Source organism: Eschrichtius robustus, chromosome 2, assembly GCF_028021215.1.
Source record: "Eschrichtius robustus isolate mEscRob2 chromosome 2, mEscRob2.pri, whole genome shotgun sequence".
Lineage (NCBI taxonomy): Eukaryota > Metazoa > Chordata > Mammalia > Artiodactyla > Eschrichtiidae > Eschrichtius > Eschrichtius robustus.
This window is the reverse complement of record NC_090825.1, coordinates 162,823,137-162,851,007: the sequence shown is the minus strand read 5'-3', so window position 1 is coordinate 162,851,007 and position 27,871 is coordinate 162,823,137. Positions and strand designations below refer to the sequence as shown.

Below are 27,871 nucleotides of genomic sequence, written 5' to 3'. Positions count from 1 at the left end.
CCCAACCCTCTGGAATTACCTAGCGCCTTGCTTGAATGCAAGAGTGGAGGGAGTGGCAAAGCGAATTGGGGAAGAAAGCTGGGTCTTCAGGGTGGGTGCAGATGGGGGCTTGCAGAGAGAAGAATAGGGCCTGCACTTAGGGTGCACTCAGGCACATTCCAGGAGAGCCTGCTTTCAAAGGAATCAAGATTCCTGTACCTCAGGTGCCAAAACACTCGCTCTGCTCACACACGTCCATGTAAAATACTGGGTTTATTCTGTCCTTTAGGATGACTAAAGTAGCCTGGCTCCCCTAGAGCACAGTCTTGCCCCTGCCCTGCACTCCCCATCACCCTAGTCCCCAGGGACCAGTCGTCTGGCCCTTCTTGCTCCTTTCCAGTCCCTGGCTCCCCAAATTCTGGGGAATGCTCACTGCTAAGGGAGCAGTGTGGGAGCCTGAGGAGCCAGAGAGGGCCTGGATCCCTCGTCGGTCCCCAGGGATGCAGGGGCAGAGATGCTGGAACAGGACTCCAGTGGACCAGCTAATTCTTGCGGGGCCAGGAGCAAGGCGGGGTGGCTTTTGCTGCGGTGAGCTGTGACACTGTCTGGCTTCTCGAAGCGCTTGCCGCAGAACTCGCAGGGGAATCGCAAGGCAGCCACCGTCTCTGCATGCTTGCGCCGATGCCAGTTCAGGGACGCCTTCTGGCGGCAGGTGAACCCGCAGATCTCACACCTGAGCCAGGGACAGCAGAGGGAAGAAAGGGGCCTCAGCCCATCTTGACTTCCCCAGGGGTTCCTCCTGGTCCCAACTGCCCAGATGTCCTGCCAGCACCTCCCCATTTCCCCCCACCCCGGGTTCTCTTCCCCACACTCACTGCAGGGGTTTCTCTCCAGTGTGGATGCGCCGGTGGATGACCAAGTTGCTGCTGGTGCGGAAAGACCGGGCGCAGAACTCACAAATGTAGTCTCGGGTATCTGTGGGCACACGGGGGACAGCCCAGCATCCATCCCCAAGCTGAGGCCCTTCCTTGGTCCACCCCCACTGTCCCCCAAAGGAGTACTGTCCCGATTCAGCCTGCATATCTCACTCCTCCCACCCCCCCCCCCCCCCCCCCCGCCAACAGTGCCGTGTGACCTGTCAGACGCCCTGTGGGTGTCAAGAGCCAATTCCCTCTCCTTTCTCCCTGAACCTGCCCCCCTGCCAGCTCTAACAGCACCTGCCCATCGCCCATCTCCAGCAGTTCTCACAGGCCTGCTGTGGTTTTTCTCCTACACCTCCTGCAGCAGAGGAGGTAGCCTCGCTTTTCATGGCATCCTGTAGACCTCTGTCCCACCGCTGCTCTGTATACCCTGCCATCAGACCACACACACACCCCTACAGCCTTCATCCCCATCACGCTCCTGCACTCCACACAGCTCTGGCTCCAGGCCCTCTCCTCAGCCACCACCACTGCTGGCAGTTCGTTTTCTACGTGTCCAGCACTCCCCTCCGCTGTTCCCTGGCCTTCACTGACCTGGCCGCCCCCCACAACCCTTCTCAGCCACCATTCCCAGGCCATGCCCACCTTGAAATCACAATTTCAGACATCCCAGTTCTAGCCAGGGCCCCCTACCTTGTCCTGTTAGTTATCCCACGGTTTCAGGCTGCCAGTCCAGCAGCCCACTGCCTTCCCACTGTCCCCCTCCCCTCTCTTTGCCCAGTTCATTTCCAGGGCATCTTTGTAGCCTTCCTTCACTCACACTACCAACTCACCTGTCCCTCTCTCCCTCAGCTGCGCCTGCTTGGTTAAAACCCAACTCAGGATAAGTACAACCCTTGGCCTGCTCCAGGCCGGCACATGTGTGCCAAGTGGGGCAGAAACACAGCCTACAACCTCCCACCCTCACCCCACTTTGAGCTCTACTTTCATACACAACTACAAGTGTCAAGCCTCACCCCCGCCGCACACACACAATGCCTCTGCAAGTCCTTGGTCAGTTCGCTCTCCCACTTTCTAGAGTTCAGAAGGGCATTTTCCACACGACCCCCTCTTTCTACCAACCTCACTCAGCAGTCACCTCGTTTTATGAGTCACCAAGAAGAGAGGAGCCAGGAGAGAATGCCCACGTCCTCCCCCCACCTAATCCACCAGCCAACTTGCTTCTGTGCCCATATATGTGAATAGTCCCTGCTTCCCTGTGGCTGTCCTCCAACTGTGCTCAGATACACCCCTCCTCACCGCCTTAGGGTTGCTCAGCCCACCCTGGCATCAGCAAGCCTTTCCTCTCTGCGGGATCGTTCCCATCTCTGTGCTCCGGCTCACAGCCCTCCAACTTACACCTATTTCTCTGCTTGTCTTCACAGTAGAACTCCAAAGAGTTGTCCACACTTGCTGTCTACACTTCCTTAGCTCGTCTCTGCTCTGAGCCCCCTCCATTCTGGCTGTCATCTCCCTTGTCACATGCCATTTTGTCATCTGGTCAAGGATGGCTTCCCACCACCCTGTCTGGGGGCCTGTGCGCATCCTCATCTCACTCAGCTCTGCAGCACTGGCACATCTCACCCCTCCCACGTCCCTGGAGCACTTTCTCCCCTTGGCTCCTCAGATACCACTCTCTTCAGCTGCCCCACCGGCCCCTCTGTAGCTGCCCTTCCTCCCTGCCCTGCTCAGACCTCTTCTCTACCTATGTTCACTCCCTCCCCGTAGGAACACTCCACCCAGGGCTCTAAACACCACCCGCGTGCTCATGATGAACACGTTTTTCTTGCCCAACATCTCCCCTGGACACGAGATGCACATTCTCTGGGATACCTAAGTAGCATGTCCCAAATGAAATGTCACGTCCCTTTCCTGAGGCCTGCTTCTCCCTCATTTTCAGGAAATCACATCACCCTCTGCCCAGCTGCCCAGGCTGGAACCCTCCAAGTCACCCCTGACTCCACAGTCCTACCCATGGACAATCCGTTCTTCCCACAGTAGCCCTGGCGCCATCTTCGCCCTCTTGTCTCCAGCCACTTCTCACCAACTCGACTGTCCAGGTCACTATCGCTGTGCACTGCACATTCCTGCCATCCCCTATTCTCCACGTGGCAGCCACAATGCTCCTTTTAAAATCAGTTCTGTCCCTCCCTCCACCGCACTGGTGCCCATCACATTTGGCCAGGAGCCAAGCCAACCCGATGGTGGTCTTGCAGGCCCCTACCACCTATCTGACCTCTCTTCCTTCCTTTCTAATCTCCTGGCCTCCTCTCCATTCCTGGAACATGCCCTCAGATGCCAGTTTAGGGTCCTCTCACGTGCTGCCTGTGGATGTGGCGAAGCCTCCATTCCTCCCTTCACTTAGGCCTTTGCTCAAAGCACCTTTCACAGCTCTTTGTAGCCCTTCACTAGAGTGGACATCTTAGGTGAGTACTGCCTGCTTTATTCACTGCTGTATCCCAGCACCTAGAACAGTTTCAAGCAGGCAGGATCTAAACACACAGAGAGTGCAGGATGAGTGTGTGAGTGAGAGTTATCCCAGAGCAGTGTGACAAGACCTGCAGACAGGAGGTGATGGGCCTCATGGGGGAGGTGAAGGGACTCAAAAGGGAGGGGAAGGGATCCACAGGGGGAGGTGATGGGCTCCACGGGGGAGGTGAAGGGACCCACAGGGGGAGGAGAAGGGACCCACGGGGGAAGGTAAGGTGACACACAAAGGGAGGGGAAGGGACTCACAGGGGGAGGTGACAGGACCCACAGTGGGGAGGTGAGGAGGCATTTCCACCACTCACCACTGTGCAGCTTCACATGCTCCTTCAGGTGTTTCTTAAAGTTGAAGGACTTCCCACAGGCCGGCTCTGGGCAGGAGAAGGACTTTTGGTGGATGTGCTGGTACTTCTTGTGGTGCTAGGGGAGGAAGCACATGGTCTCCTCAGGGCGACCATCAGAGCTGACCTAGCGGGCAGGCTCTTCTGCCCTCTCCCACAACAGTTCTCCTTGTCACCGCCAGCTCACATCATCCTGGCCAGTCCTCACCTATACATGAGCACCCCAATCCCATCCCTTCCTGACCTCAAACTCTGCCCTCACCCTATCCTGCCCTTAACTTCCATTATCTCACCTCCTTGTCACAACCTCACCTTGCAATGCCCAGGTCCCTCAAAAAAGTGCACTTCTGGTGACACTCTTGGTTCCCTAACTATGGATTTGCCATCTGCCAGGGATGGGAACATATCTTTTTGGTGGGTATGATTATTCTCCTTGATATCAATATCAATGTACAACAATATCACTCAGATGGCCTACTTTTTATTAATAGCTCACCATGGGATTATATCCTTTTCTCCTAAATCTGCTTTGGAAACACACACACACACACACACACACACACACACACACACACACACTCTTTCTCAACCTGGAACACTTTTAAGGATAGTGTGTTCTTCAACCTTAACTCCCCAAGTATTTCTGGGAAATATTTCTCTTTTTATCTGGTCTAATTTCACATCCTGGCTCACTAAGTTGCATGCGCTTTCCCTTTCTCCATGATCCCATTTTCCCATAATTAAACTGCTGCTGGGGGCTACTTCAGTCTCCTCCATTAATAGACTCAAGTATGTTTGACCAGCCCTGCTGAATGTTCTTCTCAGAAGCCCAGAGCTTCACCACCACTTGGGGACCTTCCCCCTCTCCCAAATCCCATCCACCCAGACTTCACCATCCCTCAGGTCTGGGTCCTCCCCCCAGCCTCAGAACCCTGTGAGAGCTCTGGCTGAGTGTGGGGCTGGGACTCTTCTCTCTCTGTGCCTCAAACCTCTCCTGCAGTGAGGCTGGGGACAGGTCTGTCTCCTAATCCTCCTGGAGTGAGGACCACCCATATGAGCCAGCAGGGCGAGGCAGCCCGATGGAGTGAGGAACCCAGCACCATGACACACTAGCTGAGAAGCCTTGGGCAATGCTTAACCTTTCTGTTTTCCTTGGTTTCCTCATCTGCAAAGCAGGAGTAGTACCAGCACCCACTTCATAGGAATGCCGAGAAGATCAAAAGACTTGACACATATCAAGTGCTTAGAATAGTCACTAGCACCCCAAAAGCCTGAGGAATGCCACCATCATCTCCATGTGGTCATCAGAGGGCCTGTGTAACAAGCAGTAGTGAGCAGCAGTTGTGCACCTGAGGCTTGGTTTTCTGCCTTAACTACTAGTCATCTGGATTAGTGATTATTAACTGTAGGCAAGCTCTGCATGTCCATCCCAACTCTTCTCTCCCTGGCTCTGAATTCCCCCCACACCCTAGGCTTCTTTGCCTCAGCTTCTCCTTCAGCCCTTCTCCTCCACCCATGAGGCTACACAGAACCCAACCTGTACCCCTCACATCCTCACATTCAAATACTGCCGGTTTGAGAAGATCCTCCCGCAGCCAGGGAAGTCACAGGGCAGCAGCTCTCTTTTGGCAGCTTTCCTGGGGCAGGAGAATAGGAAACAAGAGGACTTGTGCAGGCTCTCCTCCACCTCCCTCCGCTCCCTCCCCTACCCAGAGCCACTTCCCCCAGTCCTACCTAATTCTCTTGGGGCCAATCTGAGCAGTGTCCTCATCCCATGCCGAGGCCAGAGCAGACTGAGCCTGACTCCCAGGGCTACGGGCAGCAAAGAGGGAGCAGAGGGCCTCGAGGGAGGGCCGTGTCCCAGGATGCCCCTGCCCTCTGTCTCAGCCATCAGGTTACCTGGCCAGGGGCTCAGTCTGCTGGTCTGCTTGAGGGGTCCCACTGAGCTCTGGCTGTATCCTGACTTCTACAGGCAGAGGAGCTCCAGAACCCAGTGAGGATGCTGATGAGGATGGCGAAGCAAGAGGAGTTGGGACAGCTGCAGGGGCTGGGGGTATCTCCCCATCCTTAAGTGCATGGGTGAGAGGGGAAGGGGGTGGTCTGGGGGCATCTGGCTCACTGCTGAAAGGAGAATGAAGAGGAGGAGGGCATTATCTCCCTGGATTCTCAGCCAGCCCCAGCCCAACCCCAACCCCTAAATTGCAAAGATCCCAAACTCAGAACAACCCTACCCCTACCACAGGCTCCCTGTTCATACCTACTTTCAGCTTTCATTTTCCCCCAGAGCCTAACTTCCTTTCCACCCAATCCAAAGCCTCTAGTTCTTTCTGCCTTCCCCAAAGCCTACCCTGCCCTCTCCACCAACAAGCCCCTCCCTCAAGTCTGCAAAGCTCTGGGTTCCCCAGCCAGTCACCCCCTCCCTCCTCCTGCTCTGCTCAGCGTCCTCCCTCAGCCCCAACTTGCTCATCTGGGGAGGAGCTGTAGGTCCATGGGCTGGCATCACTGAGCATCTCCTCTTCATCCTCATCTTCCTCTTCCTCGTCTTCTTCTAGGGATGGGAAGGCCTCTGGCGGGGGTTCCACCCCTCTGCAGGTCCAAGGAAGGCAAGCATGAGGTCCTGCTCCCTCACTCCCATTGTCCACCCAGGTCTATCCTGTCCCCCCCAACCCCAAACTCACCTGGGCAACCTGGCCTCCTCAGTCCTCTCATCATGCTTAGATTCCAAACCTGCTGGCATAGGTAGGGTCAAAGGGGAAGGAACTCTGTATTGGAGGGATGAGGACAGGTGGAGTTCTAAGGTCTGAAGTGGTAGGAAGACTCTTAGGAAGGAGGAAGAGGGAGCAGAGGCTACTGGAGTGGGAGGGGTTGTTTTATTTTAGAGATGGTACATTCACATGGTTCAAAAAAAAATTTGTTTTTTGAACCATGTGAAAAGTACACTGTGAAAAGTCTCCTTTCCAATACTATACCCCAGCCACCTCGTTCCTCCTTCAGGTAACCTGGTTTCCTACATGCCCTTCCAGAAATATCTTATACATTCATAAGTACATACAAATATTTTCCTTTCTCCTCTTATTTTTCCACCAACGGTAATATACCATACATCCAATTCTGTATTTTGTTTTTCACACCTAAAAATATATTTGAGGATATATTTCCTTGTCACCATAGAGTTTTTCCACGGAGAAAGGATCATTTTTAAAGAATGGGGCTCTGAGCTACAGGGACAAGAACACTTTTCCCTCCTTTTTCTCCATAACTCTTCCTTCCCCCAGCCTACCTGCGGGCTCCGGCCCACTCCTGGCTTCTGGGCACCAGCTTCTCTGGCCAGTACTTGCAAGGGGGACCGGATTGGGCTCCTCTGGAGATGTGGGGCCTGAAGAGGGGCCCCAGGAGAAGGTGTGGCCGGCTGAGCACTCCCACACAAGCCCCCCATCTCGGCCCCCAGGTCCCCGCAGCCCAGGCACCAGGCTGCACTCTCGACTGTGAGCATGAGACAGGAGCACCAGATACTGCAGACCCTTGGGGGCCACAGGCTCCGGACCTAGAGCAGTGAAGGCAACAGTCAGGGTGAGCTGGGAGGCCCTCTCCTCACATCCTGGAGAGCCACACTCAGACAGCCCTGTACCCCCACCCCCTGGGCAACCCTGGTCCCTAATCCAGTTTACCATTCTTCAGAGCCCAAACCCCAGGGTTCTGAGATATTGCTCCCTTCTCCACAGGCTGCCTCCTTGGGCTCCCCAACTCCCCCATCTCTTCCCAAGCTCACTCAAGTCTCCCTCTAATCCAATCCCGTTAGGGAGGGTGTTTCTGGGTCACACCACTCCCTGTTGCCCCTCTTCTCTCTCTGGCTCCTAATCCTCTACCCCTAGCCATTCCCTACCCACCTGCACAAAGCACGCAGCCTGAAGAAGTGTACCTGCCAGGGGGACAAGAGGCAGGTCAGGTGGGGGCCCATGTGGCCAACTGCCCTCAGCTCTGGGCATTCACACACTTAGGGGGTCCCCTATTCTCTGGGACCAAGAGGTGGGGGGAGACCCTGGGAGGCCACAAATCACACTGGTTTTACTGCTGAAGTGAGAAATCTGCCAGTGGGAAGGAGCAGCAGGCCAGCACTTGATGTGGGGGAAAGGGGGCAGGTAGGGTGCTGGGTGTTGCAGCCTGGGTGCCCTCCGCCAGAACCCTTGACCCGGCCCCTAACCGGTCCAACAGGAACTTGGCCAGCTGCGAGTGCAGGGAGAAGCCCAGCTGCTCCTTGAGGAGGCACCACTGTTCCATGTGGCCGCCCAGGCGGATGCGGCACTTGCTGCGGCGCGCATCCAGCTGCCGCCGCTTCTCTCGCCGCCTGCGGGACGCGTCCGCAGGGGAGGCAGCCATGAGTACCAGGGCCTGCGGGGTCGGGGAGACACGCGTGTGGGCCGGCCTGATCCGGGGCCAGAGGCCCCGGCTCCATCCTCCGCTGGGGCCTCAGTTTCCTCAGCGGTGAATTGGGGCAGAACTAAACCACTGCAATAGCATTCGCCGCCACTGGGTCCAAACCACCTCTGCTTCCATTACAGGGCGTGTAAATTAGCGCTATGGGGTGGGTATCTTGGGGGTGGGAGGTAGGGGGACTGCATCAAAGTCAGAATGGCCTGATCCTGGGCCCACTGACGTGAAGAACTGGAGCTATGGGAAGGAAATTTCGACTAGGAAGGGGCAGAGGGTAAGGTAACAGTTTCATCTTCAAAAGGGCATGGGTCTTTACTGGTTGATGAGGGAAGGAGAGGTCGTGTGCATTGGGAGAGCTCCTCATAGTTCGGTCGTTGTGGGTGGAGCCGGGACAGGGGGGCGGGGAACGGGGGGTCTGGAAGGCGCCCCCCACTCCGTTTCGGGCCGCGCCACTGAACACTCACACTGCGTCGGATGGGCCAATTCCTAAGGCAGCTCCCAGGCCGCCCAGAGCTCCCGCCGCGGCCCACCCCCACCCCGGCCTTACCTGAGCGCCCCCACCCGCCCTCATCCCGACTGCGCCTGCGCCTCCCCAGCGTCGCGCGCAGGCCCGGAGAGCGGCGGGAGGACAGGGGCCCACCTCGCGCGCGCCGCCTCCGTTTCTCTTTTAAGAGGAACCCGTCCCCCTTCGCGTCGGTGGCTCCAGCCTGGAACTGGGGCCCGGGCTTGCCTGGGAGGGGAGAGTCGGAGCCTGGCTGCGCGCGCCTGCGCACTAGCCGCCCAGCGCAACGCCTGCTGGGAGCCTTGGTTCCCACACAAAGTGTTCAGGTTCTTTGCTGAGCCCTGCGGGGGCTGTGGACGGGTCGCTTCCGCGGCGACCGCCTGTGCTTGGTGACCAAAGGCTTGGGGAAATGGAATAAGTAGGGCCAAGCCCTCCTCCCGTGCACCGACCCCAGCCCCTTCAATCTGCCCAGGGACGTGGCTTCTGCAGTTGTTCCTACTTTGTACTTCACCTTCGATTTCCCCCTCCCAATTGCCACCAAGAGGCAAACACGTGCTGCAGAATCAGACACCTTTAAAACCAATTAGAGCTCTCTCCAGACCCCCAAGGCAACCACCACCTATGGCCCATTTCCTCTGTTCCCCGTCAAAAGTCATCCGAAAAGTTGCCTAGATTTGCTGCGGACTATTCCGCACGTCATTCCCTTTTCAGTTGACTAGCATGGAGCTTTTCTCTCCACCGAGCCACTGGAATGGCGCTTGTCTAGGCCACTTGGGGTAGCCACTTTGCTAAAGGCAGTGGTCAGTTCTCTGCCTCTCTACCCCTAGAGCAACATCTGACAATGTAGATATTTCCCTCCATGCAACGCCCCAACCTCCACTACAGGTTGGCTTCTGTCACTTCACACACTCCTGGTTTTCCTCCCTCCTCATCGGCTCCTCCTTTCCTTTGTTGGATCTTCATCCACTATCTAGGCAAAACAGATTGAGTGTCCTCTGGTTTGGGCTTTGTCCCTGGACCAAGTCCTCTCTCTTCTGGACCAAGTCTCTTTTCTTTCTTCTTGTTTGATGTATTTGGCCCCATGGCTTTAAATACAGTACACTGATGACTCCCAGTTTATATTTCCAGCCTAGCCTTCTTTCAGCTCCAGACTCATATCTAACTGCCCACTTTACACTGATAATTGAGTTAAGAACTAGAACAGTGCCTGGCACATAGCAGTGACAAAAGCTGGTTGATATTTTCTCAAACATGAGTGTGGCCAACACATAACACTTAATAATCCTTGCCCCTCTCCTATCTCAGTAAATGTTGCCATCATCCACCCACTTGTTCAGAACAAAAACCTGGGAATGATCCTTGACTCTTCTTCTGTAATACCAACACCATATATTGATACATCAGCTAGTCCTGCTGATACTATCTGTAAAAATATATCTGAATCCAATCACTTCTGGCCCTCTCCACTGCTAAAACCTTACTCCAAGTCATCTGTATTAGTTTCCTGTGGTTGCTGTAACATCACCACAAACTTGGTGGCTAAAAACAGCAGACATTTTTTCACTCATAGTTATGGAGGCCGGAAGTTCGTATCAAGCTGTCATCCGGGCCATATTTACGGTAAAGGTTCTAGGGGAAAATCCTTTCCTTGCCTCTTGTAGCTTCTAATGATGACCTGGCATTCCCAGGCCTGTGGCCACATCACTCCAATCTCTGTCTCCCCGGTCACATTGCTACCTCCTCTTTTGCCTGTATCAAATCTCCCTCTGCTTCTCTTTTATAGGGACATTTGTGAAGGTATTTGGACCAACCTAGATAATCCAAATAATCTCTCCAACTCAATACCCTAAAATAATCACATGTGCAAAGTGTTTGCCAGATTGATCTGCTTCTTTCCACTCTCACCCTCACAAAGCAGGAAGGAGCAAATCTCCTGCTTAAAACCTTTCATGTTTACCAGTACAATCCAAAACCCTTACTATGGCCTCAAGGCCTGTATGGTCTGGCCCTTGGCTGCTTCTCAGCCACCCCCACCTTTCCTCACTTTGTCCACTCTGTCCTACTATTCCCACTTTTTTGCTACTTCTCAAATGTACCAAGCATGCTGGAGGGAGTTCCTTCTCTCCGGAGCACCCACTCTCCAGCTTTTCTTGGGGTTGTTTCCTTCTTATGTAAATCTCAGCTCCAAGATCACATACTCAGATACTTTTTGTCATTCTCTGCCCCACTGTGTCCTCCTCCTTCTCCTTCATACCACTCATAGTTCTCTGAAATCAGTTTAGGAACTTATTTGCTTGTGTGTTTGTTGTTCGTGTATGATGATTGTCGGCTATCCCAAGCTTCTCCTCTGTGGCCTAAACAGCCCAAATGACATGCTGTCCGATCATAAGCTACCCTTTAGGATGAAGCCACTATGTCCTGTCGATATCATACTCTTGAATTGTGGTACCAATGACTCAACATGATATTTGTCTGCCCAGTATAAGGTTGGAAGAAAGATCACCCACCTTATTCCAGATACTTTACTAATTAGTGAAGATCCTTCATTAATCAAAAGAACAGGACTCCACAGGGGACAAACAGAAAAAAAGAGTTTATTCTTTCCCTTCATGGTCCCTTACTAGCCATCTGCAAAATCCTAATTTCTCTGTCCCATGGATGAAATCACAAGCGGGTTCCATAATTCTTGGTTACTCTTAGTTAATAAAAAGTCCTTTATTGATTTGAGACCCAAGAACACTCTTGGTTCTGTCAGTCTGATACTGTTCAAAATAATAAAGCTCTAAATTCCTTAATCCTCCAATAACCCTCTCCAAAGAAATCCTCTTTTTTTCTCTCAGCCTCTCTTCAATTTCTTACATCATTGAAGTAAGGGATGAGCCAAGCCTCATCCTTTGTAATAAATCCTGAAGAGAAGCACTAACTTCTTTGGCATGGAGGGGAAGGGGGGATTCTCTATATTTGTTCTCTGCCTTTAGTGATACCTTAGCCCAATCTGAGACTTTAAGAGTTCCATTTTATTACCCCATTGCAAAGGTTAAGATTAAATTTGAGCTTTTTGTAGCTTTAGCTCTGTTGAGTTACAGAGTTTACAGTCTCCTGAAACTGCCAATTCTTTTTTCACGTTAAGTTCGTTAAGTCTCCCTATGAAGAACTTGTGAGCTAGGCGTAGGGATCCATGTGGGGGACATTACATTTATCCTCATGACATTTATTTTTCCTGGACTCCAGATGGCACCCTAGCTTCCTCCTTATCCCCTGCCTTGGGAAAAGCCATATCTAATAATACTGCTGTATCCTCTTAGTTCTCAGTATCTTCTCTCTAAATAGAAAAACCACCTTCCAACTCCCCTGGTCCAAGAAGAGCCAAACTGCTACAGCGTGGTAACAAACCGGTGATCCGAAATCCTGAGACGGCTCATTTGAAGTGGAGAAGGAGCACTCCACAGGCAGTTTATGCCCCAAATTTCATGAGACGCACAGACAGGATTAGACCTTCTCAGGCCCCAAGTCTATGCACGAGTCCTTCCTCCCACCCTTTGTCTCCCCCTCATCCAATCAACGTCCGGCATCTGTTTTCTCCAGCCAATTAGCATCTCCAGGAGCCCTGTCCCGTTCGTCCTCGCCCCCTGACCATCAGCGGGCGGTGCCTGCGTTCTGCGGACAGTCACACCCGAGCGTGGCCCGCCACAGCCCTCCGTGACGCCATGTGGGCGGGGCAGGACAGTAGATAAGAGACGCGGGCCGCTTCTGCAGGATAGCTTACCCGCCCTTCGACTGGAGACCCAAGTCCCAGCCCGGGAGGGCTGAGGACATGAAGGAGAAGGAGGCCGCCTCCCGGGAGACTCGTCGTCGGGAATGTTGCAGCAGCAGGGATGCTTTCGGCCGCTGCGGCAGGGGGCGCGGCGGAGCACAGGACGCCGGTCGCGGGGAGACATTGTGTTCCAGGTGCTGAAGCAGCAGCTGTCCAGCAACGCCGTGGTCATACTGCACGTGGTGGAACGGGACCTCTTCAACCAGATAGCGCGCTAGGTGACCCGGCTCAGGCGGGAGGGCGCGGACCTACGAGACGAGCGCCTGGCCACCGGGACTGCTGAGATCCGCGCCGCCCTCCGGTCGCTCCTGTCCGCGAGAGCTGCGTTTCGTGCCCACACGTCCTCCTTCCTGGCGTGTGGCCGGAGGGTGTTCCGCGCGCTGCCCGCGCTAGTCCGGAGGAGCGGGCTCTGCCTGGGGTCTCCCTGGGACAGGCCCTGCTGCCGAATGCTTGCGGAAAATCGCAGATTTACAGATATACCTAGGTTATCATCCAGGCTGTAGCAGAGATACGTGCACCTGGGCCTTTGGTGTGTTGCGGAAGAAATGAAGGTGTTTGCAGAGTAAACACCCAGAAAAGGAAGAAACATTTAAAATCAGGCAGGGATGTCATGGGCTCAGGTAAAGGTCCAAGCAAACGTGGGAGGTTAGAATCCAGGCACCTGGACCACTCCTTATGCCTCACCCCCTGGTGAAGATGGAAATAAAGGGAAATCTGATTTGCTCTCAGTAGAACCTGGCTTCTTATGTGCTGCTTTGTGGGGTGTATGTGATGGGTGAGGAAAGCTCAGACAAAGATAGGGTTCCTCCAATAGAGGAAGTGTCCTGTCTCCTCCCCTCCATCCCTAGTTCAGTATTTCTCCTCTTAGTCATCTTCATCCCCTGTACCAGGTCTTTGCACTGTTGTGCTTGTGTATTCAAATGTAGATGAGAGGTGAAGAAGCCAGAAGGGCAAGTAGAGAGTGCTGACAAAACACTAGCCACCCAAACCAAGCTTACTAGGGGAAGAGGAGCCTGAAATGAGGACTGAAGGGTAAGGAAGAGTCCTTCCCATTCCCACACAGGCCCCCTACATTTTTCTCCTATTTCCTGGCAAGCTAGGACTCCCCATCTAGAACTCCCTGCTGCTTTCCTCTCATCCTGCTCCACTTCCTGGGTTTATTCTTTCCCTTTCATCTCTATTCTCTCTTATTCCTGTTTTATTCTCTCCATTTACTGTCATTTCTTCTGTTTTACTTCTGACTACCCCTTTTTCCTCCTTTCTGGCCCTCAATGCATATTCTTGCCTCCCTTTTCTTTCTGTCTTCTCCCCTTTTCCTTGCCTGTCTTTCATCTATTTTTCTCTGTACCTAGAAAGTTTTACATTTGGGCCAAAAATGGATCCAACCAATCCTCTACTGCCATCTTCCAGCATCAGGCTTCCAATACAGAAGACTTTGTGAGTTACCAGCATTCTGAAGTCCTTTCTTCTAGTTCTGTTCTTGTTGCATTCCCCTTCTGGTCTGTTCAGTCCACTCACCAGGCCATATTTGGATGGTTCCCAAAATGAACCATCTCTCCTTGCTTCCACCCTCCCCACACCAGGACCTGGTGAATCTTGCCCTCCACAGACTGTCCATTCAACTGGTGAAAAATGAAGCCACTTCCACCAGTGAGAACTGGGAAACATGGTTGGAATTCCCTCATTGTCAATCTTCAGTTTACTTTCTCCAGGAGTATCTAAAACAGCTGTGGCTAAACCTCCCGTTGGGAGCCCTGAGCAGAGACTGCAGTCTGCTGGATTAGAGTGTTGGTCTTCATGCCGCATCAGCCTTGACACCCTTTAGGCTTTCTCTGAAGTTCATGCAGAGGCTAACCACACCATCCTTCTTTTCCTAGCCCCAAACCCTAATGAAAATGCTCTACCTTGAGAGCTAAATAGACAGGACTTGATCACAAAGCAACTCTTAAGAATCCTAGAAGCTTGCTATAGCTGTGTGTAAAAATGCTCCCCATCAGTGTCTTTCCCATAGCCCTGTTTATCTAGAAGGCCTGGAAAAGGAGGAAAGGAGGTAACCTGCTAACAGCCCCAGCAGTAAAATGAGGTGAGAAGCATGTTTAATAGGTGAGGACATGTGTTGGGAAAAACTTTTGTTGTAAGGCCTGCTTCTGATTATGCCAACCCTCTCCCTGGGTTGTAAAGACACCCAACACGATGCCTAAAACAAAATGCTTACCCCTCAGCCTTCTCCACCAAGAAAACCCAAGTCTGGCTATTGCATCTGTTGAGATGACTATTTCAAGTTTATTAACTGAAGTCTTGATATTCTGAAGGCAGTAATTTCAGACTAGAAAGCAAAACTGAGCTCTTGGTGGACACTGGGAAAAGGAGATGGGATCTGAAAGTTGCTTGGTAGCAAGAAGCGGATGGTGTTCAAGGGGCATACAAGAAAATTGTTGGAGATAAGTGAGGTGGTTCACATCTCCACTGAGACTGGAAAATAAGTCTATATTTTCTTGGAGCACTTTAAGGTCATGACAACAGAATGAACAATGATATGGGGGTGGTCATGGGGAATGGCTTGCAGGAAACATTTTCTCCCTTGCCATGTGCACCACTGCAGTCCAACACGGAGAGAGGAGGAGAGATGGCAGAGCACTGTGGGAGGCTTTTTAGAAGCTATTATAAGACCCCCTTCGTAACCCGAGCATCTAGACCTACTGAGTCACCTACTCCCTGCCAACACCATATATTGGAGCCTAGGAGATAGCAGATGTGATGCTGGTGAGTTCTCCAGGATCTCCAAAGCCATTACTAGCTGAGGGTCTGGGCCTTGCTGATCTATTAAAGCTCAGTTTATCTTGAAGGAATCTTGTCTTGGGGGTGGGCAGGACAGGGGAAAAGGAATGTCAAAGGAGAGCAGGGAAACAACTGGGAAGCTTGGGGGAAGGACCCTGAGGCACTAAGGAGACAAAGTTCCAAGAGCAGGCAGAAAAGACTCCTCTAAATCAGATGACCCTGACTCTTCATTATTGTTCCATCCTCCACCCCATAACTCCTACCCTGCCCTAGCCTGGTACCACCTCCTCCTCAGCCTGCCCCCAATTCTTGCTCTGCCAATCATCTCCACTTCACCCAGCTCCCTACAGCAAGGTAAGAAGACACCTTAAGTCCCAGGGCATTGTTATCTTGTACTTGTGCATCTACTTCCAGGAGGTGAAACAGCAAAAAGGCAGCCAAGTGGAGTTAGAACCAGAGTCAGGGGCATTGCCTGTAAAGAGTTTAAATACAAAAATAAAACCAAATAAGTCAGTGCTTTTTACTTACCATCATACCCTATCAATCATAAACAATGTTTGTGATAAAACACTTCGCCCAGGTAAAATCTCCTAGTGGTCTAAATTCTAAACGATTATAGAATTACAGTTCAGTTAGTCTATCTCAAGATCCTTATGCTTCAAGTGGCACGTTCTTATTTGTCCTTCAATAAACATTACATTCTACATGGAAGTTAATTTGGAGAACTCCCATTACTGGGTTGGTCCACTCGGCTACACATGCTCACTTCCAAAGTAAGTTCCTAACAGTTTGGTTTGGAAGCATTTGAGCTCACTTTGGGCACATATAGCATCTCCATGGCTTAAGGTACCACATATACCTGCATTTAAATAGTGGATTCAAAATAAACCATAGCACAGTGGTTGTAAAGATGGAGATTCAAACTTGGGTTAAACAATTCTGTCATTCTACATAGCCACTTGCCTGGAAGCTAAAGTGGCGAAACAGTGTAAACTACAAAGTGTAATATGTTTGGTGAGTACAGAATTTAGTTTATGCATGAAACATTTTATGGAATTTGAACATTTTTTAAAATTGAAAAATCGAGAATAAATGAATCTAGAAAAGAAAATATCCATCAGTAGTAGAATTTAGCCAAATAGCTTTAAAGCTTTCCTCAGTCCTGCCCAGCAGTCCTAAGCACTGCATCTTCTTGCTACCTGGCAACATTTCAGTTCCTCTCAAAGGGTATTCTAGGTATTTCAAGTATCTTGCTCTAACACCACCTCTCTTTCTAGTCCACTCCTTCTGGTCCACTCTTTTTTGTTTTTTTTTTTTTTTTTTTACATCTTTATTGGAGTATAATTGCCTTACACTGGTGTGTTAGTTTCTGCTGTATAACAAACTGAATCAGTTATACATATACATATGTCCCCATATCTCTTCCGTCTTGCGTCTCCCTCCCACCCTCCCTATCCCACCCCTCTAGGTGGACACAAAGTACTGAGCTCATCTCCCTGTGCTATACGGCTGCTTCCCACTAGCTATCTATTTTACATTTGGTAGTGTATATATGCCCATGCCACTCTCTCACTTTGTCCCAGCTTACCCTTCCGCCTCCCGATGTCCTCAAGTCCATTCTCTATGTCTGAGTCTTTATTCCTGTCCTGCCCCGAGGTTCTTCAGAACCTTTTTTTTTTTTTATATTCCATATATATGTGTTAGCATATGGCATTTGTTTTTCTCTTTCTGACTTACTTCACTCTCTGTGACAGTCTCTAGGTCCATCCACCTCACTACAGATAACTCAATTTCGTTTCTTTTTATGGCTGAGTAATATTCCATTGTATATGTGTGCCACATCTTCTTTATCCATTCATCTGTCGATGGACACTTAGGTTGCTTCCATGTCCTGGCTATTGTAAATAGAGGTGCAATGTACATTGTGGTACATGACTTTTTTTGAATTATGGTTTTCTCAGGGTATATACCCAGTAGTGGGATTGCTGGGTCATATGGTAGTTCTATTTTTAGTTTTTTAAGGAAATCCATACTGTTCTCCATAGTGGCTGTATCCATTTACATTCCCACCAACAGTGCAAGAGGGTTCCCTTTTCTCCACACCCTCTCCAGCATTTATTGTTTGTAGATTTTTTGATGATGGCCATTCTGACAGGTGTGAGGTGATACCTCATTGTAGTTTTGATTTGCATTTCTCTAATGATTAGTGATGTTGAGCATCCTTTCATGTGTTTGTTGGCAATCTGTATATCTTTGGAGAAATGTCTGTTTAGGTCTTCTGCCCATTTTTGGATTGACTTATTTGTTTTTTTGAGATTGAGCTGCATGAGCTGCTTGTAGATTTTGGAGATTAATCCTTTGTCAGTTGCTTCGTTTGCAAATATTTTCTCCCATTCTGAAGGTTGTCTTTTCGCCTTGTTTATGGTTTCCTTTGCTGTGCAAAAGCTTCTAAGTTTCATTAGGTCCCATTTGTTTATTTTTGTCTTTATTTCCATTTCTCTAGGAGGTGGGTCAAAAAAGATCTTGCAGTGATTTATGTCATGGGTACCAAAAGCATGAGCAACAAAAGAAAAATAGGTAAATTACACGTAATCAAAATTAAAAACTTTTGTGCATCAAGGACATTATGAAGAATGAAAAGACAACCTACAGAATGGAGAAAAATATTTGCAAGTCATATAGCTAATAAAGGTTTAGTATCCAGAATACACAAAGAACTCTTACAACTGAATAACAAAAAGACAAACAACCCAAGTTTTTAAATGGACAAAGAAATAGCCATTTCTCCAAAGAATACATACAAATGGCCAACAAGCACATGAAAATATATTAGTCTTTAGGGAAATGCAAATTAAAACCACAGTGAGGCACCACTTCATACCCAGTAGGGTGGTTATAATCAAAAAAAAAAAAAAAAAAAAAAAAGCAGCTGGGGAGGGAATAGGAGAAATTGGAACCCTCATACATGGCCAGTGGGAATGTAAATTGTTCAACAACTGTGGAAAATAGATTCTAATGACCCAAAATAGAATTACCAATAACCCAGCAATTCTATTCCTAGGTATTTACCCAAAGAATTGAAAACAGGTACTTAAACACATGTACACATCAGTTTATAGGAGCACTATTCATAATAGCTAAAATTGCCCAAATGTCTATCAATGGACAAATTGTGATATATCCATACAATGAAATATTATTCAGCCATGAAAAGGAATGAAGTAATGATACGTGCTACAATATGGATGCACACTTACTTGGTGTGTGAGCTAAGTGAAAGAAGCCCTGCACAAAAGATTGTATATAATATGATTCCATTTATATGAAATGTCCAGAATAGGTATATTCACAGAGATATAAAGCAGATTGGTGGTTGCCAGGGGCTAGAGGAAGGGAGGAATGGGGAGTGCTGGGGACTGAATTGTGCCACCCCAAATTTACATGTTGAAGCCCTACTCCCCAGTGTGACGGTATTTTAAGATGGGGCCTTTGGGAGCTAATTAGGTTAAGACAAGTTCATGAGGGTGGGGCCCTCAGAACCATGAGAACATAAATTTTTATTAAGCCATCCAGTCTATGGTATCTTATTACAGGAGCCCAAGCTGACTAAGACAGGGAGTAACTGCTTAACAGGTACAAGGTATGCTTTTGTGATGATAAAAATATTTTGGAGATAGTGGTTGTACAACATTGTGAATGTACTAAATGCTACTTTGAATAGTTAATTTTATGTTATATCAATTTCTCCTCAGGTTGTTTTTTTTTTTAAATAAATGTATTTATTTATTTTTGGCTGCGTTGGGTCTTCGTTGCTGTGGGCGGGCTCCCTCTAGTTGCGGCGAGTGGGGGCTACTCTTCGTTGCGGTGTGCAGGCTTTTCATTGCAGTGGCTTCTCTTCTTGCGGAGCTCGGGCTCTAGGCGCACGGGCTTCAGTAGTTGTGGCACGCTGGCTTCAGTAGTTATGGTATGCGGGCTCAGTAGTTGTGGCTCACGGGCTCAGTAGTTGTGGCTCGCGGGCTCTAGAGCACAGGCTCAGTAGTTGTGGCTCAGAGGCTTAGTTGCTCCACCGCATGTGGGATCTTCCCAGACCAGGGCTTGAACCCATGTCCCCTGCATTGGCAGGCGGATCCTTAACCACTGTGCCACCAGGGAAGTCCCTCCTCAGTTTTTTTTTTTAAACAAACGAAAACCATGAGAAGTAGTCTTCACCACATGGCCAGAGGGGTCCAGAAAATGCTAAGAAGTGTAACAACACTGTATCATTGCCATCAATACAGCACATCATGTAATGTCTGCTTTCAAACAAACCCAAACCTTGATTCTGTGGTCTCCTGCAGCTCGCATTCCATACTGCTGATGCCATTTAAGGCAGAACACCTCCCAAAGGGCATCAGTATCTACTGTCATCACCTCCAGTCTGTCCTCCAACCTCACCAGAACCCTGCTCCACTGGGTTCTCAGGTTACTCTCCTCGGCAGCATCGGACGGTTGATCACTTTCTTTTCCTCTACCCTCTTTCTCCACATGGCTTCTACAACACCACAGTCTCCTCTTTTTCTTTCTTTCCCACTGGCCATTCTTTCTCAGCCTTCTATGCTGCTTCCTCCTCTTTCTCAACTTATTGGAATGTCCCAGGGCTCAGTCTTTGGCCTCTATACCCACTTTCCACGTGAGCTCATCCTGTTTTATGCCTTTTTTTTTTTTTTGCCCCAGGCGGCAGGCGGGATCTTAGTTCTCCGACCAGGGATCGAACCCGTGTTCCCTGAAGTGGGAGCACGGAGTCCTAACCACTGGACTGCCAGCGAATTCCCTGTTTTATGGCAGGGATACAAATAAATACAATTTATTGGCCAATGACCTTCCACTTTATATCTCCCACTGTACTCCAGATGCTGGTATCTATCTGCTACTTGACTCCTCTAACAGGCATTTACAATTTTTTTTAATTTAATTTAATTTATTTTTTTATACACCAGGTTTTTATTAGTTATCCATTTTATGCATATTAGTGTATACATGTCAATCCCAGTCTCCCAATTCATCACACCACCCACCCACCCCCCGCCACTTTCCCCCCTTGGTGTCCATTCATTTGTTCTCTACATCTGTGTCTCTATTTCTGCCCCGCAAACCAGTTCATCTGCACCATTTTTCTAGGTTCCACATATATGCGTTAATATACGATATTTGTTTTTCTCTTTCTGACTTACTTCACTCTGTGTGACAGTCTCTAGATCCATCCACGTCTCAACAAATAACTCAATTTCGTTCCTTTTTATGGCTGAGTAATATTCCATTGTATATATGTACCACATCTTCTTTATTCCATCTGTCTGTCAGTGGACACTTAGGTTGCTTCCATGTCCTGGCTATTGTAAATAGTGCTGCAATGAACATTGGGGTGCATGGGTCTTTTTGAATTATGGTTTTCTCAGGGTATATGCCTAGTAGTGGGATTGCTGGGTCATATGGTAGATCTATTTTTAGTTTTTTTAAGGAACCTCCATATTGTTCTCCATAGTGGCTGTATCAATTTACATTCCCACCAACAGTGCAAGAGGGTTCCCTTTTCTCCGCACCCTCTCCAGCATTTGTTGTTTGTAGATTTTCTGATGATGCCCATTCTAACTGTGTGAGGTGATACCTCATTGTAGTTTTGATTTGCATTTCTCTAATAATTAGTGATGACTAACAGGCATCTTAAACTTGAAGATCAAAAACAATACTCTCCCTCCTCCACAGTCTGCCTCCTCCCTGCCTTCCCTATTAGCCAATTGCTCAGGCCCAAATTCCTCTAGTTACACGCCACTTCTTTACTTCTTGTGCATCAACAAATCTTATTGGCTCCATCTTAGAAATATATCCAGAATTCAACTATCTCTCACCACCTGGCCTGCTGTTCCCCTGGTCCATCCAAGGGAGCTTGCACTAGCCTCTCAACTCTTCTCCTTGCTTCATTCATGCACTCTGCAGTCCACTCTCCATATAGCAGGCAGAGGATCCTTGGAAAGCAGGCCATATCTTACCAAACCTCAGCTCTCCTCTTCACTCAGGCTGGCACCAGGCCCTCTCATTCAGTTCCAGCCACATTGTCTGTTTTGCACTCCTTTCTGGCCTTTGCATCTGTTCTCTCTCCCCACAGATATTCTATCTGGTTGCTCCCTGACTCTCTTCAAATGTCTGCTCAAAAGCCACATCCTGAGAGGCCTTCTGAACCACTTACATCTCTCTCTACCCTTCTTTCTCTATTTTTCTTCACAGTGCTTATCATTCCCCACATATAATTATTTTATTTATTTTCCATCTTTCTTTGCTGGAATGTGAGCTTCTTGAGCACAGACATTTTGTTTTCTTCTCTGCTGCATCCCTGGTCCTTGCCCTCCAGGGTCTCAGAGGATTTTCTGGGTGAGCTAGAAGGAATGAAGGCAGATCAAGCATGTTGAGGAAAAAGCAGGTAGCTCGCTGGGGTACATGGGAGACTGTGAGGTAAGGTCAGGCTGGCCAGAAGTTCCTGAAGGCCAAGTAGGCCACCAGAGAAATTAGGATATTATTGTCAGGGTTGTGGAAAACATCCCTCCCCTTCTCTCAATGCTTATGTCCTCCCTTCAGTTAAGGCTCCAATGTGAAAGAAATGATTATCCAAACTTGGAAATAGAAAAGAGATTATTAGTGACAAAAGTTCCTTCTTTGACCAAAATTTAGTCAGGCTCCTCTGAGCCCTCTTTTCAACTAGGCCTTGACCTTGCGCTTCCATGTCCTGCCTTGTAGAGTCTAATTTTAATAAGAATCCTGCTAGTTAGTCTAGTGGGGATCCCCCCACCTTTAATACCTGATCACCCTCCACAGCTAATCAAACTCCTCATCCCCACCATCCTCCAGGTGATATCTGATGACCCTGGCCTGCAGAAATCCTATTACATCAGTTTAGCAAGAATCTCTCTACTCTTGATGTCTCTTCTTAGCCATTTTGTAACCAGAGACCCCACCCTGCTCCTTAGCTATAAATCCCCACTTTTCCTTGCTGTATTTGGAATTGAGCCCAGTTCTATTATATAAGGTCTCTTTTCCCCTGTTGCAGTAGTTCCCGGATAAAATGTGTTTTTAGTGCTTTAACTGCTATTCGGCTCTGATTCTCTTGGACACTAGGTGTCCTTACAGCTTAGCATTGTCTAGCAGATCTTTTGGGGATTATCTGCTTCCATGTGCACCTTTGATTGGCTTCTACTGACTTTATTTTACAATTCCATATGGGTAGAAATTAACTTGTAGAAAACCGGTTTCTGTCTGAGAGCAAGGCCAAAGATTCCTATTTATAGCAATACAAATAAAATTTGTCAAGAGATGCACCTGATTTATCTCTAGTGGAAAAAAACAACCCCAAAGTAGTGACCATACCTTAAACATCACAGTTTATTATACCCTTAATATATTAACCTGTCTTCCATCTGTTAGCAATCTCTTTTCAACATTCCTTTGGCTGACTATTAAAAAAATATCTTCAAAATCTCCTTTGAATTGGTTATAACATCTTACAGAGCCCCTCATTAATGAGTTGAGTAAAATCTTGATACTTGTGCATCATTCATATATTTGCATGGGAGTCATGTGTTTTACTTTTCAAAAATTATTTTTAGAAAAAGTCACTGCAGTGAGGTCTTACTTGATCAAGCCGGTCTAAAAATAGACCTCCACCATCTCATTGCCCTGCTTTTGTTTTGTCCTTACAGCCTGTATGTTTGTTTGTGCTGACTGTGCCCTTCACTGTCAGTCAGCTTGCCAGGGCAGAAACTTTGTTCACTGCTATATCAATAAAGACTCAATGAACAAATGAATGAATGAGTGAGTGAATGGTATGTGGTCTGGAGCACAGGAGTGGGGACTTTCCATTTGATGCTAAAGCACTCTTGCTATCTTTGCACTCTTTTGTTAACTGCTCCCCTGAACTCTTTTTCAACTAGGCCTGTCTTTTGGACTTCCATGTTTCTCTCTACAATGTCCATTTTTAGCAAGAATCCTGCTAAATATGTTTAACCAGAATGCCCCATCCTTGATATGTGATCACCCTGAATATATAATGGGGCTCCTTGTCCTCTACCATCTGCCAGGTGATGTCTGATATCCTGGCCTACCTTCAGCAAGAACCCTGTTAGATCGGTTTGTACAGAATCCCCCCCCTTAGTAATTTTCCATCCAGTGTCGGCCCCCCACCTCTCTCTTTGGCTATAAATTTCCACTCTCCCTTGTTGTACTCAGAGCTGAGTTCAATCTCTCCTGCCCCACTGCAAGACCCTGGTGCAGTGGTACCTACACATATCTTGATAACGCCCCCCTTGAATAAAGTCTTCCTTACAGTGCTTTAACAAGTGTCATGAATGAATTTTTTTTCTTGAACACTGATCTCCCCATTATCTCTAACCACGGCTGGGTGACTTGGCAGAGGAAGAGGGGTGCACCTTAAGAGGATGGGTATGCCAGGGACAATAAGGCAGAAAGCCCTCATAATTTTGAAACAACAACAGCAATCACTGTCGCTTACTCTGTGGCAAGCGTACATTCCAGTGCTTTCCTTGTATTCACTCGTCTAGCCAGTTTTCGCAGCTAGGGCCAGGAATGTGCGGCGAGAACCCGGGATCTGGCAGTGGCGGGTACCCCGGGTGGGCTGCATCCTGGCGCTTTCTCTTCGCCTTTGCTGCTATAGTTTCCCTCCTTTGCTGGGCCGGGTGGTCACTAACCCCTCTGGTTTTCTAGCGGGATTGTCCTTGCTTCTGGAGATTCGGCTCGATTTCCGGCTTCGCCCGGGAGAGCGAGGTTGGGCACTCCGGAGTGCCCGGTGTCCTACAAGAGCTCCGCGGCTGGCGGCCGGGGCCCGACAGGCGGTTCTCCTTTGCCCTGGCCGGGCGGATCCAGCGACAGCCCGCCCGGACCGTGAGGCGGGGCAGCGCAGCAGGCTGCCGCAGGAAGCAGGCTCTGTATGAGTAAGCGGTTTGCAGCGTGTCAGGATGGCCGAGTGGTCTAAGGCGCCAGACTCAAGGTGTGTACCTTCCCCGTGGGCATTCTGGTCTCCGAATGGAGGCGTGGGTTCGAATCCCACTTCTGACAGGCGCTTTTTGCCACCTTCGGCTAGGTTAACATATGTAAGAACATTTCCCCCGTGGTGCTGGCGTTTTTTTTTTTTTTTCCTGTTTTCTGAGAAGGCAGCCATATTCAGACTTTACCGTTCCTGCTGTTCTCCACTGCCTGTTTTTTCGGATTTACAGTGGCCGAGAGACTGTCTAGGTGGAAAAGGGAGGCGGTGTAAGTACCCGAGGTTCATGTAATCATATTCACGAACCCAGTTTACGTCACACCTTTTACACTTAGTCTAGCTCTATGTAGTAGTCACTGTCATGCGCTCCCTGGTGGTCTAGTGGTTAGGATTCGGCGCTCTCACCGCCGCGGCCCGGGTTCGATTCCCGGTCAGGGAAAAGCTCACTTTTCGTTTCAACTTAACCTCAAAAATACAGTATTTGCTTCTTTTTGGGAGAAAGTAATTACCAGAGGTGAGAGTTATTCTGGTTAAGGGGTGCTAGCTGTTTGTGACTCATTGTCCTATACTTACAATACCTTAATTAGGAAGGGAAGAACATTGCGGACATCACTAAATGATCCCAAAAGAAAACCCTGGTGCCGCCACAAGTGCCAGTCTTCCAATGCCCAGGGTTAAAAAAAATCTCCCCGAATGCCCAAACTACCATTAGAATGGCAGATGTCACCTAGAAGGGGACTCAGGAAGGTCTTAGCTCCTCACAATGGCTCAGGTAAGTTTTGCTATGAAAAGAAGTCAGGAGATTCTCTCCCACCCCAACATCTACCTTTTTATTTTGAAAGTAAATTGAAATAATTAAAACAATGACCCAACGAACACCGGTGTTCTTTCTACCTACATACGACATAGGTTAATATTTTGCCACATTTTCTCTTTCTCTCTAGACAGATAGAGCTTCCCCAGCCTCCCACCCATTTGAAAGTTGCAGACAGTATTACACTACTCCATGTCACACCTGAGAGAATTAACGTCAACTTGTCATCATCAGATACCAGTGCACGTGCAAATTTCCCCTGATTGTTCCCAAAATATCTTTTATAGCTGCTTTTTAAAAGTTTTTATTCTAGAAACTTTCACTGCCCATTTTTCTATTGTGACACCTGCGGAAAATAATCTATTTTAGTAATAAAAACACTGGTCACACTTAAGTTCTATCTTAATAGCTGTATAATAGTCTGACCCTCTATGCTTAATTTGTTGTTTTTCAAAGTATTCATTTCTCCTTGGGTACCTTTTTTAGCCCTCCAGGCCAGAGCTGTTAGGATATATTCTACCTCCATATTAGTTACAAGCGGGCTTGCCAAACGACCCCAGGCCTTGGACAAATAATTTTGCCTCTACTTTTCTGTGTGCTAGCAGTTGGCTTTTTTTTTGTAATCCAGCCTTGTGCGGAGTATAGCATGGTGAATGATGGCTGGTGGTCAGGTTGAGCTGAGTTCAAGTCCTGACTGGACTTTTCAGAAGGCGAGATGTCTATCCTCTCTAAGCTTTAGTTTTCTCATCTACAAAACTGGCCAATCAAAGGATGAAGAAGAAAGAGAATGAAATTCCATCTAACCTTTAAGTTTCATTTTGAAATCTTCCCTCATCTTCCAAAGGAATTGGAAGGAATCTAAAAATAAAAAAACAAAGGATTTAAAAAAAAAAGCTGGGAAGACATACATCTAAATGTAACTGATTTTCTGTATGTGGTAGGATTATGAAAAATTTAAATTTTCTTTGCTGTAATGTCATGCATTTGCTGATTTTTCTACCATGAGTATATAAAACTTATTAGTAGAAGAATAATACAACTTATTTGAAAAATTGCTCACACCTTACACAAGAATCAACTCAAAATGAGTCATAGATTTAAATGTAACACATAAAACTATAAAAACTTTATAAGAAAACAGGAGAAAACCTTTAGGACCTAGGGCTTAGTGAAGAGTTCTTAGAAATGACAATAAAAACATGATCCACAAAAGAAAATATTAAATTGGACCTCATCAAAATTAAAAACTTATTCTGCAGAAGACCTTGTTAAGAGGATGTAAAGACAAGCAACAAACAGGAAAAAAAAAATTGCAAACGACATAACTGACAAACTCTCAAAACTCAATGGTAAAAAAGCAAACAATCGAATTAGAAAATGAGCCAATGACATGACAAGACATTTATGTTCAACGTTGTTGAAGTGCAAATTAAAATCACAATGAGATATCACCACAAGCTTTTCAGAATAGCTAAAATAAAAAGCAGTGATAACACCAAGTGCTAGCGAAGATGAAGAGAAAGTAGATCACTTATTCGTTGTTAGTGGGAATGTAAATGGTATAGCCATTTAGGGAAGAGTCTGACAATATTTTACAAAACTAAACATGAACTTACCATATGACCCAACAATTACATACTTAGGTATTTATCCCAGAGCAGTGAAAGCTGATATTCACGCAAAAACCTGTACACAAATGTTCATGGCACCCTTATTTGTAACAGCCAAAAAACAGGGAAACAGGGAACAATTGAAATGCCCTTCAATAGGTGAATGGTTAAACAAATGGTGGTACCACCGTACCACAGAATGCTACTCAGCACTAACAACAAATAAACTATCGATGCAGGATACAACTTGGATATACCTCAGGGAATTATGTAGAGTGAAAAAGTCAATCTCAAAAGGTCACATACTGCATGATTCTATTTATATAAGATTCTATAAATGATAAAATTATAGTGACTGAAAACAGATTAGTGGTTGCTAGGGGTTGTGTTTATTGGGGGGTAGGGAGTGGGGTGGAGGTGACTACAGAGGCATAGCAAGAGGGAGATCTTTGTGTTGATGAAATAGCTCTGTATCTTGATTGTTACTTGCTCCCTACATAATGGATGACATCAGCCTTCAGCAGATATAATCCAGGAAGAAGCCCACCTCTGGCATCCCAAGGTTTTTCCTATTTTATTTCTGACAAACACCATCATCTGTCACTTGTCACACTTATTTGAACGTATGTCACAGTCCCTGCTATGGACTGAACATTTTTGTTGCCCCCCCCAAATTCTTATCTTGAAACCTAATCCCCAATATGATGGTAGTCAGAGGTGGCGATTTGGGAGGTGATTAGGTCATGAGGGTTGAGCCCTCATGAATGTCATTAGTGCCCTTATAAAAGAGACCCCAGAGAACTCCCTTGCTCCTGCCACTGTGTGAGGACACAGCAAAAAATTGGGCTCCCAGTAGGAGGGCCCAAATCTGCTGAATCTGCTGGCACCTTAATCTTGGATTTTCTAGACTCCAAAATTGTAAGAAATAAATGTCTGTTGTTTATAAGCCACTCAGTTTATTATATTTTTGTTATAGCAGCCCTTATGGAATAAGACAGTCCCTAAGCTTGTCTCCAAGTTCACCAAAGGCAGGATTTGGGTCTGATTCACCAGATTTCAGAGCCACTATCAGAGTGCTTGCTTAATCCATGTGAACTTCATGTGTACAGTGAGGTAGACTGGGGACTCAGT

At 48.0% G+C, this 27,871-nt stretch overlaps 1 protein-coding gene and 2 non-coding genes across 9 annotated transcripts; 2 read left to right on the top strand and 1 right to left on the bottom strand.

The window, feature by feature from the left end:
- Window positions 1–233: 233 nt before the first annotated feature.
- ZNF692 (zinc finger protein 692) lies at window positions 234–8,948 on the bottom strand. 7 transcript variants are annotated; one of them, XM_068536565.1, is made up of 12 exons: window positions 8,838–8,948; window positions 7,968–8,155; window positions 7,654–7,685; window positions 7,047–7,310; window positions 6,445–6,496; window positions 6,230–6,352; window positions 5,666–5,887; window positions 5,501–5,578; window positions 5,325–5,403; window positions 3,731–3,845; window positions 855–954; window positions 234–712 (listed from the first exon to the last, which is right to left on the bottom strand). In XM_068536565.1, exons 2-12 carry the CDS (start codon window positions 8,141–8,143, stop codon window positions 415–417), a joined length of 1,539 nt encoding a protein of 512 aa, XP_068392666.1. In that variant the 5' UTR covers window positions 8,144–8,155; window positions 8,838–8,948; the 3' UTR covers window positions 234–414. The 7 variants fall into 7 exon arrangements, with proteins under 7 accessions (XP_068392666.1, XP_068392668.1, XP_068392669.1 ...); XM_068536567.1 differs by having other exon boundaries at window positions 6,445–6,493; XM_068536568.1 differs by having other exon boundaries at window positions 7,047–7,142.
- Window positions 8,949–24,284: 15,336 nt separating this feature from the next.
- Window positions 24,285–24,390, top strand: TRNAL-CAA (transfer RNA leucine (anticodon CAA)). Its single transcript has 2 exons — window positions 24,285–24,322; window positions 24,345–24,390. It is a non-coding gene; the product is annotated as a tRNA-Leu (tRNA).
- Window positions 24,391–24,683: 293 nt separating this feature from the next.
- TRNAE-CUC (transfer RNA glutamic acid (anticodon CUC)) lies at window positions 24,684–24,755 on the top strand. Its single transcript has one exon. It is a non-coding gene; the product is annotated as a tRNA-Glu (tRNA).
- The last annotated feature ends 3,116 nt before the right edge of the window (window positions 24,756–27,871 follow it).

Coding starts and splice junctions, on each gene's coding strand:
- ZNF692 (XM_068536565.1), bottom strand. CDS start 8,143: ATGGCTGCCTCCCCTGCGGACGCGTCCCGCAGGCGGCGAGAGAAGCGG. Junction 5,888..6,229: donor TACAGCTCCTCCCCAGATGA/GCAAGTTGGGGC, acceptor TTCTCCTTTCAG/CAGTGAGCCAGATGCCCCCA. Junction 3,846..5,324: donor CAAACCGGCAGTATTTGAAT/GTGAGGATGTGA, acceptor TTCCTCCCCTAG/CACCACAAGAAGTACCAGCA.